We start from the raw sequence: 16,724 nt of genomic DNA, 5'->3' as shown, positions 1-16,724 counted from the left end.
CTACCATAGACGGCTCACTGCTGCCACTAGACATGCACTGAGCTGGACACACACGTGACAGTATGAGCTAACAGCCTTGCTAATAGTCACTTTCTATGTGCCAGACACTGTTCTAGGGGCCTCACCTGTATTATTAACTCATTTAATCCTCCCAGCAGCCCTATGAAGCTGGTACTATTATTATCCCCATTTTATAGATGAAGAAACTAAGGCACAGAAAGAACGAGGTAGTCTGGCGTGAGCCTATTTTCTTTACTGCTTCACTCCGTACATTGTATCTCTGAGTCCTTATAGAGCCGCACTGGGTAGGCACTGTGGTTCCTGTGTTAGAACGAGAGCATAGGAGGCTCAGAGAGGCTGTGTTACTTGCCGGGCTTGCACAGCTGGTCAGCGCAGATTCAGACCTGATGTGCTGGACTCCAGAGTGCGTGTTAATCTAGGGTCTCAGATTCAGGAGCCGGGTCGTTATGCACACAGTGAAGCAGCTTGGGTTGACTGGTGAGCTGGAGGGCATGTGCCCACTGTAAGCTCAGGCCAGTTGGGGTCGTGCAGGGATACAGGCCAGGTGTGGCAGAATTTGTTTTTTTCCTGAGAAGCTATAAATTTAATTTTTATATGAAATTTTCTAATCTGAATGTGTTGGTTCGTCATTAGAAATAGATAGCATAGTGTGAGTTTTTTAAAACACAAAACAAAAACCCCATATCTGTGGGCTGGGTTTGTCTCCTGACCTCTGTTTAAATCATCATGCTAGTGGCTGAGAACTGGGAAGTCAAGGCAGGTGTCCCGGAAGTCACAGCCTTTGGGCTGGGTCCATTTGGAAGGGTAGGTCTTCAGTGGGTGGACAGGGTGGCAGGGAGTCGTCAGCCCCGAGATCCGTTCATTTCTCCCCCCATCTTTGCCTGGGGAACTCCCCCAGTCTTCCAGCCTCCAGTTTCATCACCGCCTCCAGGAAGCCCTCCCTGACCCCAGGTGTATAAACTGCTTCTCTCCTCCTGTTCCTCTTCCCAGCAGCCTCCACCCTCTCCCAGCTCTCGGACAGCGGGCAGACTCTAAGCGAGGACAGCGGTGTGGATGCTGGTGAAGCAGAGGCCAGTGCCCCAGGCCGAGGCAGACAGACAGCGTCCACCAAGAGCAGGAGTAGCAGGGAGCTGCCTCGGAACGAGAGGCCCACAGAGGGGGCCAACAAGCCGGTGAGCAAGGGGGTGGGCAGTGCAGAGGGCTGAGAGGAAGGTAGATCCCAGATGGAGAATGGGAGGTCACAGGGACAAGGGTTGAGCTTGGAAAGTGAGCACCAGGCAAGGTAGTGAGCTTCCCGTCACTCGGGGATTCAGGTGTGCAGAAGGAACACTGTATTAAAAATCTGGAGGTCCCATTTAAGTGCTGCTTCCACACTGATGCTGGGTGGCTGAGGCCGAAGGCTGGCCTTGAGAATCTTGAAGCCCCCTCAGTTCTAACAGGGATTGGTGGCTGAGACAGTCCTTGGAGTCAGGCCTGGATTTGAGTCCTGATGCCACCTCCAGGCAGCCTTGAGCAGGCCCTGTAACCTCCCGAGCCTCAGGGCGTTTTGGCAGGGATTAAAGCACTCCAAGTGCTTGGCTTAGTGCCTGGCACGCTCGAGCAGCCTACACCGGGCTGCAGTCTGAGCCCTGCTGCCCGGAGTGTGTCAGGGCCCAGCCCAGCCCCCAGCCAGGCCTGTCCAATGCAAAGGCCTCAACAGTGTCCTTCGTCATACCCACAGCCTGGACTCCTAGAGCCCACGTCCACTCTGATCCGTGTGAAGAAAAGTGCAGCCACCCTGGGCATCGCCATCGAGGGTGGCGCCAACACCCGCCAGCCCCTGCCTAGGATTGTCACTATTCAGGTACGTTCCCCAGGCCCTACCCCCAAAGGACCCTTTCTCAGCATCTCCAGGGCTTTGCCACTCCGAGAGACGACACAGCATCCAAGGGCAGACCCAGTCATGTCTCCTTTGCTCTGCTGAGCCTCGGTTTTCCTAATCAGGGCGGTGGACACTTCGCCTGTGGCTGCCTGGGTGGCAGTCGGGCCTGACCCAGTGGGTGGTCAGAGCCAGGCCTGCCTAACCTCCAGGCATCCCATGTGAGCCCTGTACCGCATCTCCCCCTGCAGCGAGGCGGCTCAGCCCACAACTGTGGGCAGCTCAAGGTGGGCCACGTGATCCTGGAAGTGAACGGGCTGACGCTTCGGGGCAAGGAGCATCGGGAGGCTGCCCGCATCATCGCCGAGGCCTTCAAGACCAAGGACCGTGACTACATCGACTTCCTGGTCACTGAGTTCAATGTGATGCTCTAGGGGTGGAGGCCGAGGGACTCTCACCACTGTTGAGCCCCTGGTCCCGGGCCCTCCCCTCTCCTGGCTTGCTGAAGCTCCTTGAGGGGTCAGGGCCACCTGGCCAGGAAGACATCCCCCTCCATCCCGGCCCCGGGGACCAGAACCAGGAGAGGAAAAGAGCCGGCGAGGCAAACAAGGTCAGGTCAGGATCTGGCGCTGCGCCGGGTTCACAGCAGGCGCTCAATACAGGTGGGCTGCCGGAAGGGAAGGAAGGGCAAGCGCCTGTCTCTCCTGGTTGGATGGCGGGGCGCTGCTGCCCCCCAGCCAGCTAGGACCCACATGTGTCCAGAGCGAGGTCGCATGAGAATTCGTGGACACGGCCCCCTACCAGGGTGCATCTTACGGGACCTTTAGTGCCACAAATAAGCATCGAGCACCTCCCCGTTATCACCCCCCCTTCTGCCTCCTCATCCCCCCATGGTATTTATTATTTATTTCCCTCCCCAAACCCCTGGGGACCCCAAGGCCCCAGCTTCCCACTGTACCCCCAGCCTATCCCAGAGGCCTTGCAGGTGACCAGCAACGTCATTGTATTTATATACAGAGCTTATGACTTTAATTTTTCAATAAAGAAATCTGAACAAGGTCAGGGACCAGTGTGCTGCGTGGTCTGCCTGTGTGGCTGGGGTTTTGGTGTGGACAGATGGGGGCACCCAGAGTATTCACACCACCACTGTGCCCCAACCCACGGCTCAATTTGGGATACACAGTGGGGTGTACAGGGGCGCTTGAGCCACACCGAACTCTTGATGCACTTTCTTTGAAGGTTTGAAGGCAAAACTTAAGTATTTACAGATAATATTTTCAGATTAAAACACACAGGTATGTTACGGGGCAGAACGTACAATGTGCGTGAATGTTTTAAAACCCAAATGTCTCCTAAGGTTAGTTTGCAGAAGCTGACGCCCAGATAAGGGTCTGTTTGCAAGTGATTCATTAAGGAAGTGCTCCCAGGGGAGACCAGTGAGGGAGTGGGGCAGCAGGGCAGGGGAGGGGAGGAAGCCAAGGGAGGGTGGGATTTCAGGCAGAGTCCACAGAGGGCAGCTTCAGCCTGGTCCGACGGGAGACCCTGGGGTGTAGCTGGGCCTAGAGTTGTCTCCACGAAAGGCTGGGGGGCTGGGCTTTCGTGCCCAGCTGTCGTCTGTGGGGAGAGGCACTAAATTCCCAATCACTTCCGCTTCTGTTCAGGAGGCTCTCAGTCAAGACTGCCAATCCCAGGGACACAGTTCACTTCTATGGCAGTGCGAAAATGCGTCTTGGGCCTTCCCGCCCTGATACTTCAGGGCCAGAGCCCAGAAGGATTAGCTGAAATGTCTGTCCCTGCCCTAGGCCATTAGTGAGTAGAAGCTGCTGCTATGATTACTACGAGACCTGTGTCTAGGGAGTAGCTGCGGAAGAGCTTTCTACCAGGAAGAAGGAGATGCAGCTGGATGAGGGACCCTGGGCAAGTCACTTCTTGCCCTGGGGCCATTGACCCCCCTGTATACTAGCGTTAGTGGAGGTGCAGGCAATTAATTGATGGGTTTCTTATGGGCCTGGTGCTGTTTATTTATTTGCTCCCCTCAGCAGCCCCATGAAATAGGGGTATGAATCCTGCTTGCCTGAGGTTCAGCAGCAAGTGGCAGAACAGGGGCAAGAGCCCAGGTCAGTGTGACACCGTACGCCGCCATCCTTCAAGGTGTGCTGTTGGTGGACAATGGTTATACCTGTCCTGTACTCACAGTGGGACCCAGTGCAAGTTCTTGTTGGTCTTGGGGCTCGGGGTTTCCATGCTTGTCTAATGGGGGTTTGGACGGGAATATACTTGGGGGCGGGGGAGGTGTGTGTAATGATAACACCTACCTACCTGGTAGGAGAGGACAGCATCGTGAGAACTTACAGCGGTGACACCTAATCAGTGCTCGAGACGAGTTCATTATTATTACTGTTATTAAACAGTCCGTTTCAGCCATGAAAGTTTGATTTCTTCCTCACTGTGGCTCTGTGGCACTGTTGCACAAATGTCTCACCCTCCGTTCCTCAATCTCCCCGTCTGCGGTCGGGCTGATTCCAGGAGCGACGCGCAGCCTGCCAGATTTGGGATTTTCCGTCCTGCAGCCCAGAGCCGGCTCCCCGGTGCCGGAGTCCCTGGGGGCGGGCCGCGGGCGGCCGCCTCTCCGCGATTGGTGGAGCTCCCGAGGCCCCGCCCCCGGGGGCCGCCCCCCGCCGCCGCGGGCGGGCCCCGGGGGAAGGCGAAGCGGCCGCCGCACCGCCCCGCGCCCGGATTGGAGGCCTTTGTTTGCCGCTCAATCCAGGAAACCGCGGGCGCGCGGCGGCGGCCGTCAGGTGAGGCGCGGGGAGGGGGTCCGGGGCGGGTCCCGGCCCCTCGCCGGGTCTCAGTTTCTCCGTCGGAAGAATGGGGAGGGAGAGTGGCCGGCGCGGGTGGGCTCCGCTCCACAGGGACGGCGCTGCTTTCCGTCTCTCCCACGTGGAAACCCCGCGGGCACGGGAAGGAGACGGGTCGCCGCGCGGCGTTGGGAGGGGGCCCCGGACGGGCGATCGGGACCCGAGTCCAAGCCCCGCCGGCTGCGGGGTTCCGGGGTCCCCACCGTCCGGCCTCAGTCTCCACCTCCGCACAATGGGGGCGTTGGCTTTCTCTCCGGCTGCGGCTGGAGGCCGGGACGGGAGGGTCCCGAGGGAGCCGGGAGTGGTCCTTGGCGGGGCCTCGGGCTGTGTTTGGGCCGGAGGCGTGGCCGGGGTTGCTGTGGTTACTGGAGAGGTGGGGCTTTTCTGTGCTGGGATTTGCGTGAGGTTCGCTCTCCCGGCAACAACCCACGCAGCCCGGCGGCTCGGAGCCGCGCGCCCTGCCCGGACGCCTCACGCAAGTTTCTTTTCCTCTTTTTGGCAGGGGAGGGAGATAGAGCGAGGGCCGGTGTGGGGTGGGCAGCCTCGACAGGGGTAGGAACTGTAGCGGGCTGCAGAAATAAGGCCAGTCTCCTCTTGGTGCACTTGAGGCGACAGAGGCCCAGAGAGGGGGCGCGGCTTGACCAATGCCGCACAGCAGGGAGGCGCAGAGCTGGTCTTTCCCCTATGTGATGGGGCTGGCGCAGCCAGAGCCAGAGCCTGCTTGCTGTGTGACTTTGGGCTACATTCTTCCAGTGCTCCTTTCCTGGGCTTTTGTTGAAAGAAATGACAGGTTGGAGCGGATCATTACCTGTGTTTAAAAACCTGCTTCTGAGTGAGAAAGTTGGAAAGTAAAGTTGCTGATAACAAACCTAGACTGTTTTGGAGCTGAGGAGAGAAGCCGAGACAGGCTGCAGTGAAAAGAGACATTGTTTCTGTCCTCTAGAACAGAAGAAGAAGAAATGGGCTGAAACCAAAGCATGACAGACTGAAGTTAGATACATACAGGGACTTCCCAAAAGCACTTTGCAGGCACTTTCTCTGTAGTTGATGGGTTTTGTTTCTTTTGGCTGTTTTGTTTTGTTAAGAAAACAGAATGACTGCCCATCTGTCTGAAGGGGCCTAAGTCTGGTTTACTTACCAACAGGGAGATGGAACTTATGGTGTTTTGGGGACTCTATATTTGGGTTTATCCCCAGGGACAGTCTCAGTTCTTCTGCAGGAGGAAGAAGGTGCCCACATGAGGCCTCGGCCTCCCAAAGTCCAGCCGGTTTGCATTTGAAACGTGATTGGGGCTGTTTCTTGCAAGGGGATTTCATCAGCTCCCACCGTCCTGCAGACTCCGCCAGAGGCGCCGGGGTTGGGGTTTCCAGAGAGACTGGGAACAGCCCCAGCACTGCAGGGCCGTCATGCCAAGAGGGGATTTTGAAAACTGATGCACAGCATTGCAGTTTACCCCCATGAGGGGGAGAAGGGAAGAGTATTTTTAAACATTCACATCACCAGTTGAATGCCAGGTCCTTTTTTATGTCTCCTCGGTCGTGGAAGGTGGGAACGATTTGGAGACCAGGAGTGAGAAGACCTGGGTTCAAATCCCCAGCCCAGCTTCAGTTCTAAGAGCCTCAGTTTCCCCCTCTATAAAATGAGGGTGGTAATGCCCACTTTAGCTCCATTTTAAGTCTCAAGTGAGGTGGCATCATAGAAAGCTTTTGCTCAGTCCACGTTGTAAGTTTGAAAATGGGGAAACTGAGGCCCAAAGAAAGGAGGGAATGACAACAACAATACCATTGATAATAACAGCTGATGCTTATTGAGTGCTATATTCTAGCCACAGTGCCAAGGTTTTTACTGCAAGGAGCGAGGTCTGGGAGGGCAGTAGCTCCTATCCATTTGGTCACCACTGTCACTCCCCAGCGTCCAGTACAGAGCCCTGCCCATAGTAGGTACTCGGTACATTGTTGTCCATCATCTAGACTGTATCGGTTAGGTACATGATGTTGTTGAGGTGGGTGTTATTGTTGTCCCCGTTATAAGGATGAGAAGCCTATGGTTCAGAGAGGTTAAGTCACTTGACTAAAGTCACACAGCTCTTCCCTGGGGGTAGCCGGTCCTTACTTTGGTATGTGCAGGGGTGTGTTGGTGTCAGCTCATGAGAGCTGCGCGTGCCCATCTCTTCCCAGTGCTGCATCCAGGGATGGCACTCTGGTAGCTTGAAATTGGCCAAAGTAAGGGTGTTTACACCACGGAAATTGGTAACCACCATGATTCAGGGCCTTTTCTTGTCTTCTTCTTTTTCTTTTTTTAAGAGCACTGCATGTGAGGGGTGTCGGGGGATGGAATGACAGCCTTGCTTCTGCCCGGCAGCTGGGAGTTGGGGGCTTCCTGGTGGCGCGGGGAATCCAAGGGAGCCAAGCCAGAAGGCCTGCTCCCCTGCACAGCTCGCAAGTGTGGGATTGGGAGGGAAACCTTTACGAGACGAGGCTCGCGGTCGATGATGGGGGTCGCGCTGTACGGCAGCCGTCTGACTTAGGAAAGGTCAGTGTGAGCCTGAATTCCAGGCCAGAATGTCCGGCCTTTACCCCGAAGGCGACGGGAGCCGTCGGTGGTCGGTAAGCAGGGGAGATTCCTAACCAGAATGGTGCCCCGAGATTTCTTCGTTGTGCTGAGGGCTTGGAGGGTGTGTGGCGGTGGGTGGCTGAGGGGAGGCGCTGCCGCTGGCTGGGGAGCTGGGAGGAGGCTGACAGCAGCCCCCGGTTTTCCAAGCCCATCCCGTGTGTGAACACGTTATCCGTCGTTCTTCTACACACAGACCCCCGAGGGAAGCGCTCTCCTGTCTGTAGACGAGGATCTGTCAGAGTCGGACCAGGCCTTCCTGTCCCCAAAGCCTCGCGTTTTTCACCCCTTTGTCCCTCTTGCATCCCAGCCTACAGTCCCATCTCGGCTCTGGGCTTCCCTGCCAAGTGCCAGCTGAGCTCCAGCTCCATTGCCAGGCGAGACCCACTGCTTCCAGGGCTGATCCCACACCGGTCCCTAGGTCCTTGCCAGCGTTCTCCCTGCTGAGCCTATGCTGGGGGAGGGGCCGGGCGGGGATCAAGGCCAGAGTGGGATGCCCCGCTGTCAGTCTCCTCGGGGCCCTGGGACCACCGCCAAGGACCAAGGACTGTGGGGGAGGGGGTCCAGGAGGCTGCACTCAGCCCCTCCAAGTAAGGGGTTCATCTAGAGGATAATACCATATTTGTGGATGCAGACCCGACTTTGCCCTAAGATGCTATGTGACGTTGGGCAAGTCTTGTAACCTCTCTGAGCCTTTCTTCACCTGTTAAATGCCTGATTATTTCTGAGGAGCCCATCAGGCAGCACATGCCATGCCCCAGAGTGCTAAGAGTGGCTGAGGCTGGGGGCTGATTGCTTCCTTTCCTTTTTGTCATTTTCACATGTCCCCACGTGTTCCATCACGACTGTATGTGCAGAAAACAGCACGTGGTATCAGAGTTAAAAAAAAAAGAGAGAGAGAAAAAGGAGAAGGTGTGGGGATTGCAGAATGTCAGAGCTGCAGAGAGCCTCAAAGAGCTCAACCTCGCTTCCCAACTGTCACAGGTGGGAAACTGGGGTGGGAGGTGCCCAAGGTCCCTTGTCAGCAGGAAGCACTGCACAGATGTGAGGTGGCATCTGTTGGTTTGGTTTTAAGGGTAGCAAATGTTCATTTTATTCTTATTTTTAAAGCTGTTGTTATTTTCAACAGGAAAAATAGTAAACTTGCCTGCAGTCTTACTACCTAGTGATAATTACTGTGAACATTTTGGAGCACGTCCTTTTCTCTCTTTCTCTTTCTCCATATTTTACTGTTTTATTCTTTAGTGGACTCAAACTAGATATATATTATTTTGTCACTGGCTTATTCACATAACACATCACAATTTTTTTTCATCATTTCATATTCGTCTATAGCATGACTGTTAATAGCTGCGTAATGTTGCTTTGAGTGGAAATATTATAATTTATTTCAATGATCCCTTATTGAACACTGAGGGGGTTTCCAACCTTTTCACCTACTGCGGGTTTCAGTTGCAAAGTGATTAAAATTGTACTCTCTGGATTCAGACAGCTTGGTTCAAACCCACCTTCCTCTCCTGTAAAATGGTTGTAATCATTTCTCCCTCCTTAGATTGGTATGAGGATTAAATAATGAGATCCTAATCCATGAAGAGTCTTTTATATTTTACGCCTAACAGATGCTCAATAAAGCTTTGCCATTAGCAATACATCCTTCCTAGCATATGTACATTGTTTTTTTGTTTGACTCTTTGAAAAGAGCACAAATTTGAGAGTGTGTGTTTTCCTAAATAGGGCCACACCCTCCTCATACCTCAGTTGGCCCGGGAAGGCCTGTTTCCTCCCCTCCTTAACTGCTCAGAGTGGGGACACAGTGTCCAACTGGCTCAGTGAGCCCTGGAACTGGTCTGGGGGCCGCAGGGAAGAGGGCCGCAGGCAGCATTCCCCTCCACTTGGGAGTCTCTAGCACTCAAAGCTAGGGCTGTGGTTGATATTGGGGAAGCTCCAGGGTCAGGGAAAATTAAACTCAGTCCCGCAGGGAGCAGGCCGTGTGGGCGGTCCACCGATAAGGCAAAGCCATTTATTCATGCAGTTACTCCCGCATTTAACAGATGCAGAATCTGGGGTTCAGAGAGGTTAAATGACTTGCCTAAGGCCACAGAGCTTCCAAGGGTTCTCCCTGAAGTTCTCTGCTTGCCCACAAGGCCCATGTGCCTTTAACCCCTGCATCCTGAAGCCTCTCATCAGGGTGGCATTTCTGCCTGTGTGGGCAAATGGAATAAAGGATCCAGGAGGTTTAGTGTTAGAAGATAATCTCTGATAACCTCAGAGATAATCTCATTAAGCCCCCAGGTTGCAAAGCTCGGAGGAGGGAAGGCACTTGTCCCAGGTCACTCAGGCTGGAACTTGGGTCTCCACTTCCCAAGCCAGGCTTCCATCCATTCCCCTTGGTCCACTCCCGAAGTACTGACCTGCCTCCTCTCTGTCTCGGACTCCCTGTGGATTTTAACTGCAGGGCTAGACTCAGCAGCCTGGGCAGGAAGGAGAGGGAGACCTTACTGGTGGGTTTTCATGTCTTTTCCAGGGAAGGGAGAGGCAGGGAGCCCAAGGAGGGGCAGAAGGTAGAATAACACAGCCTTCGGCCCCCAGGGCTCCTGAAGTTGCCAGCTCTTGGTTTCCACCGGAGTGGCTGAGAAGCCTGGTGGCCCCACTATAGCTCTGGGCCTCAGGACATGGTATGAGCGGTTGACTGTCTGGGGCCTGTCATGTCTGCGAGTGTGGCCCATCCCAGTCCTGGGCTGCACCTGTAGACATAAACGAAAAACAGTTAAAAAGCTACCTTCCGGTCTGTTAATACGTTGGCACTTAGGTGGGGCTCAGAAATGATTGTGGAGGGAGGGAGAGAGGGAAGGGTTGGTTGAGTGGGTGGGCCGTGAGAAAGTGGGTGAGAAATTGTCACTGCGGTGCTAGAACATCCTGACCCAGAGGCTGGAGGGAGCGAGTGGGTGAAGGCTTGCTGGGCCCCCATGGGAGGGCTGGCAGCTTTGTGCAGATGCGGCCACACACAGGCCTGTAACTGGTGAAAGCGCTCAAGCCCTAGCAACAGGGGCTAATTTCTTGTTTCATTTTGTTTCTCTTTCTTCTCTGGGTGACCAGGATCTAACTTCTTCCCTTCTCTCTGGGCCTCAGTTTCCTCCCCTCTGCAATGCAGTAATACTCCTGGCCTGCCCACTTCCCGATGCCATTCTTAAGCATCCAGTGCTATGAAGGATGAGAAAGCACTTTGGAAAACCAAAGGCTCTGTGTAGAACCGGGGGCCTCGTTACACAGTTAGAACATTGGCTTAGTGCATTGCAATTAGCTGGTGATAAAAGCTCCACTCTACGCAGGTACTCATTATCTCTGCGGGCTGCGGAGGTATGAGCACCAAGCTTGCTCAGCAGGGGCTAGTCTTTGTGCCATTGAAACTCTGCTGGAGCTCATCAGCTTTGTGGCCTTGGGCAAGTTGCTTGGGCTTGAGGGGCCTCTGTTCTCTGTTTACCCAGCTGTAAAATGGGGATGGCACGCTGGTCTCACTGGGTTGTCATGAGGGCTGGGTGAGGTTTGGGTTTAGTGGATCATCTAGCATATGCCCTGCATTTCAGTGGGGTATCAGGGCCTGCGTGCTGGGTACTGGGACATGACAGTGAGTGCCTCACAGGGCTCCCAGCTGAGTTAAGAGACAGACATTAGTCAAATAATCACGCACTAAGTGTAATTCCAAATGGTGAGCCCCCGAGGAGGGCACGCTGGTGCTGAGAGTTGCAGGTTGCCTGGAAGGTAACAGGGAGAAGAGGTGGGGTTGGGAGAGAAGCGGGAGCAGGACACATCTGTCCCAGGGACAGCGAGGTGGCCCGTGTGGGAGGAGCACGCTGGGTGAGGGCACGGGGGGGGCAGGGGGGGCGGTGGCTGGAGAAGAGGCTGGAGTAGCATCGTCTTCCTCAGAGCGACTGGCAGCTATCCGAGTGCTTTAAGCTTGGAGGGGCCACGTTTGGAAACTTCTGTTTTGGAAGATGCCATTGGTGCAGTGCGGGGAATGGATCAGGGGACCCGAGAGCTTTCCAAGCAAGGCTGACGCAGGAGGCCACGTGGAGATGCAGAAATGGGACAGATTCTGGTGAGGTTTAGAAAATAAAGTCACCAGAAGTTGATGATGGATCAGTTATGGGGCATGAGGAAGAGGGAAGAGTCCAGGATGAGAGTGAGTTCTGGCAGTGTGCCTGGGGGAAAGATGGACCCAACTAGGGTGGGCTGGGTTTGGAGGGTGGTGACGTTATGAGCTCAGTTTGGGCATGTTGCTTCAGTGAGGGAGAATGGCCTGTGGGTGGGGATGGCGTTCGAAGAGGAGGCACCGCACGAGCAAAGGCAGGGAGGAGGGTTGTCAGGCTTGGGGGTGGCAAGGAGGTGGAACAGAGTGCACTGGAGGCTGGTCTCCTTGGGGTTAAGTGGCTGCCCCTGAGGTGGGCTTGGGGTTATCCAGGGGCCACGGGGCGTGCCCGGCAGTGGCAACCACCTGGCGTTGATGGCAGCGCTGCTGCTGCTGCCTGGGCTAATGACCAGGGAGGGAGGGTGAGTGAGTGACAGGGTGTCAGGGGAGCCCGCCCCTTGCACAATGGCCCACATGGTCGCCAGAGCCGGCAGGGAGGGGCCTCAGTAGGATCTGGCTCTGCTCCACCTTGGCCTGGGGGCTGCGGGTGGAGCCCCGACACCCAGTTGTGGGTAAAGGCAGGGAAGCGGGCAGGGGCGTGGGGTGATTCCTGGGGTGTGAGGGCACCTGGAACAATACTTGCAAGCTGACCTTGGGAAAGTCCATTCATTCATTCATTCATTCAGCAAACACATTCATCAGCCACACACAGCGTGCCAGGCACACAGAGGTATTAAGATCCAGCCTTTGGAGGAGACCAGAGACTTGTACCTAAGTAATTAGGAATAAAATAGCACAATAAATGACAGGCACGTTGCAGGTCCCTGCGCTGCACTGGCAGGCGTTACCTCGTTGAATCCCGATAGCAGCCCTGGGGGGTGGCACCTCTTCTTATCCCTGTTTCACAGACAGGTAAGAAACTGAGGCTTAGAAAGGGAAGCTTGAAGGTCAGAGCAGGCAGGCAGTGGGGTGGGGTTTGAACTCAGGTCCCTGTTGGTGCCTGGATTCCGACGTTCGTTGTTCTCTCCTCTATGGGGGTTCATCAGAATCACCTGGAGGGCTTTTCGCACAGTGCGTAGGCCTGAAATTTCTCTTTTCTTCTTTGTTTCCCGGACTCTGAACCTCTGGGTCACGGGTGGGGCAGAGCTGGGAGCCGTGTGTGCGGGACCGGGTCCTGGGCTCCCTCCTCCGCCCCCACATGGCTCTGCTGTGGGGACTCAGGCCGGGCTGCTTTCAGGGAAAGCCCAGCTGGCCCACCTTGGGCCTCTGCACTTGCCCTTCCAGAACACTCTGCCCCAGCCTTCTGTGGCTTGCTCTGGCCCCCTCTTCCTGCCGGTCCCTTGTTTGAATGTCACCTCCTCACAGAGACCTCCCTCTCTGTCCCGTAACCCTCCTCCCTGACCCGTTACTCTGCCAGGGGCCTCACCTGGGAAACGTAAAATCCCTGATGCCCAGAGATTGGTTCTGTTGGTCTGGGATCAGCCCTGGGCATTGCTCCTACCAAAAGCAGCCTGGGATAAGGATTGCCACCCCATTGCCACCTGACACGTGGCAGGAACTCAGAGAGTACCTGTGGATGAAGGAATGAGAGGAGCAGGGCTTGGGAAAAGGCAGCTTGGCCATCGGGATAAATCTGTCCTCTGACAGCTGGTGAGCCCTGGGAGGGCACTTACAGCAGGGGAATTCACCCCATCAGCCAGCTCACACCTCCATGCGGCCTGGACAATCCCACGCTGGCTGCAGGCCCCCCTCGGGGTGAGGACAGTGGGTGAGCTGGCAGGAGTACTCGCAGCCTCCCCGAGATGTCAGGTTGCACGTCGGCAGACAGGACGCAGAGTCAGAGCTGGAAGGGCACGAGCAGCCTCGGTCTGCGCACCCATTGTGCAGATGGCCCCTGAGGCCTATTGAGGGAGGGAGCCTCCGCCAAGGTCATGCCCTGGTTGAAAAGGGCCTAGAACGGAAGGAGTTCCCAGAGGTCTGAGGCAGCTGGAGGCCTCCTCCCAGGCTCGGCATGCTTTGTGACCTTGGCCAAGCCTCCGACCTTCTCTGGGCTTCAGTCTCCCTTTCCGTACCTCAGGGACCTTGGTGGAGATGGTCCCAAGCCCAGGACATCTGACGTTTTGCGAGTCCCTTCCCGGGCAGCGCAGACCTGCGAAGGGCCTGCAAGGGGTTAAGCTCCTCCGGCTCCGGCTCTGGCTCTGCACGCAGACAAACCCCCTCCTTCTGACAAACACTTGTAGGAAATCAGGCTGGGCGCTTCCTGCCCAGGCGAGGTGGCCTCAGCCGCCGCAGGGGCGGGGAGAGGAGGGGAGCGATGCTTGTCTGCGAGCAGCGGCTCGGCTGGCAGAGCGGGCCTGGAGGCGGGCCAGGGCGCGATGGAGGCAGGGGGCTCCCCAGGTTTGGAACAAAGACCTCTCAGGCAGGTCCCCTGAACCTGGGCCGGCAGGATGGTGGTGGAGTGCCAGAGAGGTAAGGGATTGGGGCGGAGGAGGGCCGGGAGGCCACCCTGCTCCCAGACGGGCCAGTCACAGACTTTTGGGCCAGTCCCGGCAGCCGGACCAGCCCAACCCAGCCAGGAAGTTGCAGCTGCTGCAGCGGCGGCACCACTTCTCTCGGCGCGGGGCAGCCCGGCCCCCAGGGCAGGGGTGGATTTTAGGGGATTTCTTCAAGCCTGAGGATGCCGGATTCCAGTCCCGCCTCTGATTCTGATCCCTTGTGAACTTGGACAAGCCGTGGTGCCTCTCTGTGCCTGGGTGCCCTCATCTGCACATGAGAGTCAGTACCATTGGTTGCTAAGGGGCCTCAGCGACGATGAGGCTGGCAGTAGGGAGCAGGCCAGGAGGCGGCCGGGGTGCCCACAGGAGACGTGGCCCCTTCTGCCAGCCGTAAGGGCGAGGAGAGGCGCCAAGGACTTCCCGAGGGCCAGCAGACCCAGCTCAGCTCTTGGGGATGAGGACCAGAGCGGCAACAACAACGGGGCGCCTTCCTCTTTATCTTCAGCCTCTGCTGCTTGGGCACGCTGGGGGCAGGGAGGGGACGTGCAGAGGGGGAGTGGCTGGCGCTTCCTTGTGGGACTGATTTCTACACAGCTGGTGGAAACCGCTTGAGAATGGCAGGTCTGTGCCCTGCCAGCTGCAGGGAGGGGTGGGGGGCTGAGCCCAACAGCCCAGCCTTTTGGAAGGCTCAACTACTTGATATGGGGGGGGTCTTCCTTCCCCTTCATCCCGCCCCCACCCAAGTCTGACAGCCTTGCTTTCAGAATCGCAGCACCCCAGCTCTGAGTCCGCGGGTTACACTTCTCTGTGCCTCAGTTTCCTCATCTGGGAGGTGTCAGAGTCGGGGTGGGAGCAGGGGAGTGCCCTGGACAGCCCCGGCTGGAGGAGAAGGGGCTTCAGGGGGTACAGGGCGGTGGTGGGGGCCGTCTGGCTGTGCAGAGGAGGACGTGGGAGTGTGGGCAGCTGTGAGCGATTGAGCCCTAAAGGGAAGGATCCTCAGTTTTGGAATGGCTGGGGGCGTGGGCAGAGAGCTCTGGGGGGTGGGATGGGGAAGAGGAGTCTGTCCCGTCCAGGAACCGAAGAAAGACACCTTGGGGTTGCGGGGGTGGGTCTGTTAGACCCAGGAGAGAGCCGGGGCTGCAGGGGCGGCATGGGGCTGAGGGGAGATGTACACAAGGAGGAGCAGTTGGTACTTCCTTGCGGGGCCAGTTTCTCCAGGGCTGATGGGAACCCTGAGCCCAGTGGCCCTCCTTGGGGAGACTTAATCCTAAAGGAGCTGGCTCTCCTGGGGTCAGCTCACACGGCCGGAGCCTTCACCAGACCCCACGCCCTTGCTGGACAGTCTTGCTGCCCTGATCAAGGTTGCCCTGAGCAACCCCGCCTTTGCCTGGGCGCAGGGACCCTGCCCTTGTCTCTCCTGCAAGCTCAGTTCCTACTTTCAGGCCTCCGTGCCTTTGCCGGTGCTGTTCCCTCTGCCTGGAATGCCCGGCCTTTCCTCTCGCCCAAGCCCTCTTGTTTTCCCAAGCCCATCTTAAAGCTTCCTTCTTCAATATCCCTTCTGTGTTGTACCACCGTCTGCCGTTTGAAGTTCGGGTAACTTTTACTCTTTTCGGTATTCCTTGTGTCTTATGTCGTGCCTGGCATATAGTAGGAAGTCACAGGTGGCCGTTTTCTTTTCTTTTAAGTTAATTTGTACCCATTAGGGGCTCAGTATATATCTTTGGTACTTTGAAGTGTGACCTCAGGGAGCAGGAGGGAGGGTAACAGTTCTGAGGCTGTTGCCCTCAGGAGCTGAGTCAACTGGGAACTTCAAAGTTCTTTTAGCCCCGTCCCCTGCCTCCCAGCCCACCCTAGCAGGGCGATACCCCTTTGCGGGAGCAAGAGTAGGTGGTGTTTTCTCCATTTTACAGTGAGCAAAATGTAAGCCCAGCCATGCACCACACAAAGCAGCAGCACCAGGGCCTGAACCTGGTCACCTGACGCCCAGTCTGCTTTTCTGTCACGGCATCGTCCCAGCCTGAGGTTGGCATGTGGTTGGCACTAAGGTGTGTTTGTTGACTGACTAGCCGACCAGCCAGTCCCAGGCTCCATGGCAGCAAGGGCCATGGCTTGCATGGAACTTTCGTGGAAAACAGAGGCTTGCTCAGGAAAGGCTCACAGGTTTAGGTGCCTTAGGGGCAAGTGCAAAACTCCAGCCAGTAACCGCAGCTGCCTCTGACGTGCTCCTAAAGTGAGATTTCTGCGAAGACTGAGTCATCCCAGAAGACAGGATGTTCCTCTTTGTGCACCCAGAGGCGTCTGCGATTGGGCAGGCTGCTCCGTGGCAGGGCTAGAAAAAAGCTCTTTAAAAAGTCAGAAAACCACACACCTCCCCTGGCCCCTTCTTTGGCAGAGACTTCAGAAAGAGAAAAACAATGGCTAAAGTATGTCACCTCCCACACCTGCCATGGAAGTGGGAGCTAGTGAGCTTCAAAGGGTGGATCCTGCCTGAGGCCCTGGTTTAGAATGCAGATTCCTGGGTCCTATCCCTGGGCCACGGGGCAGGTCTCTGCAGGTCACCTGGGAATCTGCATGCTTAGAGGATTCTTAAGCACACTCAAGCTTTGGATCACTGGCAGCGATTTCCAGGAGTGGCCCAGGCTCTGCAGAGGATGGGAAGCAAGGGTTCGATCTTCTATTTAAAATACAGTTGACCTCGAACAAGGCAGGGGTTAGGGGCACCAACCCTCATGTAGTCAAAAGTCCATATATAGGCC

The 16,724-nt window shown here is 56.3% G+C and overlaps 2 protein-coding genes across 4 annotated transcripts in view; both read left to right on the top strand.

Annotated features, from left to right (window-relative positions):
* The window catches only part of DFNB31 (deafness, autosomal recessive 31), a 91,304-nt gene extending 88,365 nt beyond the window's left edge, over window positions 1–2,939 (top strand). The window contains exons 10-12 of one of the 2 annotated variants that reach the window (XM_012641204.1): window positions 1,012–1,193; window positions 1,742–1,864; window positions 2,131–2,939. In XM_012641204.1, coding sequence (XP_012496658.1) covers window positions 1,012–1,193; window positions 1,742–1,864; window positions 2,131–2,313 — 488 coding nt within the window. In that variant the 3' untranslated portion in view covers window positions 2,314–2,939. The remainder of the gene's footprint in view (window positions 1–1,011; window positions 1,194–1,741; window positions 1,865–2,130) is intronic. The other variant, XM_012641203.1, reaches the window with a different exon arrangement.
* Window positions 2,940–13,763: 10,824 nt separating this feature from the next.
* The window catches only part of AKNA (AT-hook transcription factor), a 46,515-nt gene continuing 43,554 nt past the window's right edge, over window positions 13,764–16,724 (top strand). Inside the window, exon 1 of one of the 2 annotated variants that reach the window (XM_012641196.1) lies at window positions 13,764–13,942. Coding sequence is in view for 1 of the 2 variants with exons in the window: in XM_012641199.1 (XP_012496653.1) it covers window positions 13,921–13,942 (22 nt within the window). In the remaining variant the exon portion in view is untranslated. The remainder of the gene's footprint in view (window positions 13,943–16,724) is intronic. The other variant, XM_012641199.1, reaches the window with a different exon arrangement.

The sequence above is a fragment of the Propithecus coquereli genome, unplaced genomic scaffold, assembly GCF_000956105.1.
Source record: "Propithecus coquereli isolate 6110/MARCELLA unplaced genomic scaffold, Pcoq_1.0 Scaffold163, whole genome shotgun sequence".
NCBI lineage: Eukaryota > Metazoa > Chordata > Mammalia > Primates > Indriidae > Propithecus > Propithecus coquereli.
This window is presented reverse-complemented; position numbering and strand designations above follow the sequence as displayed.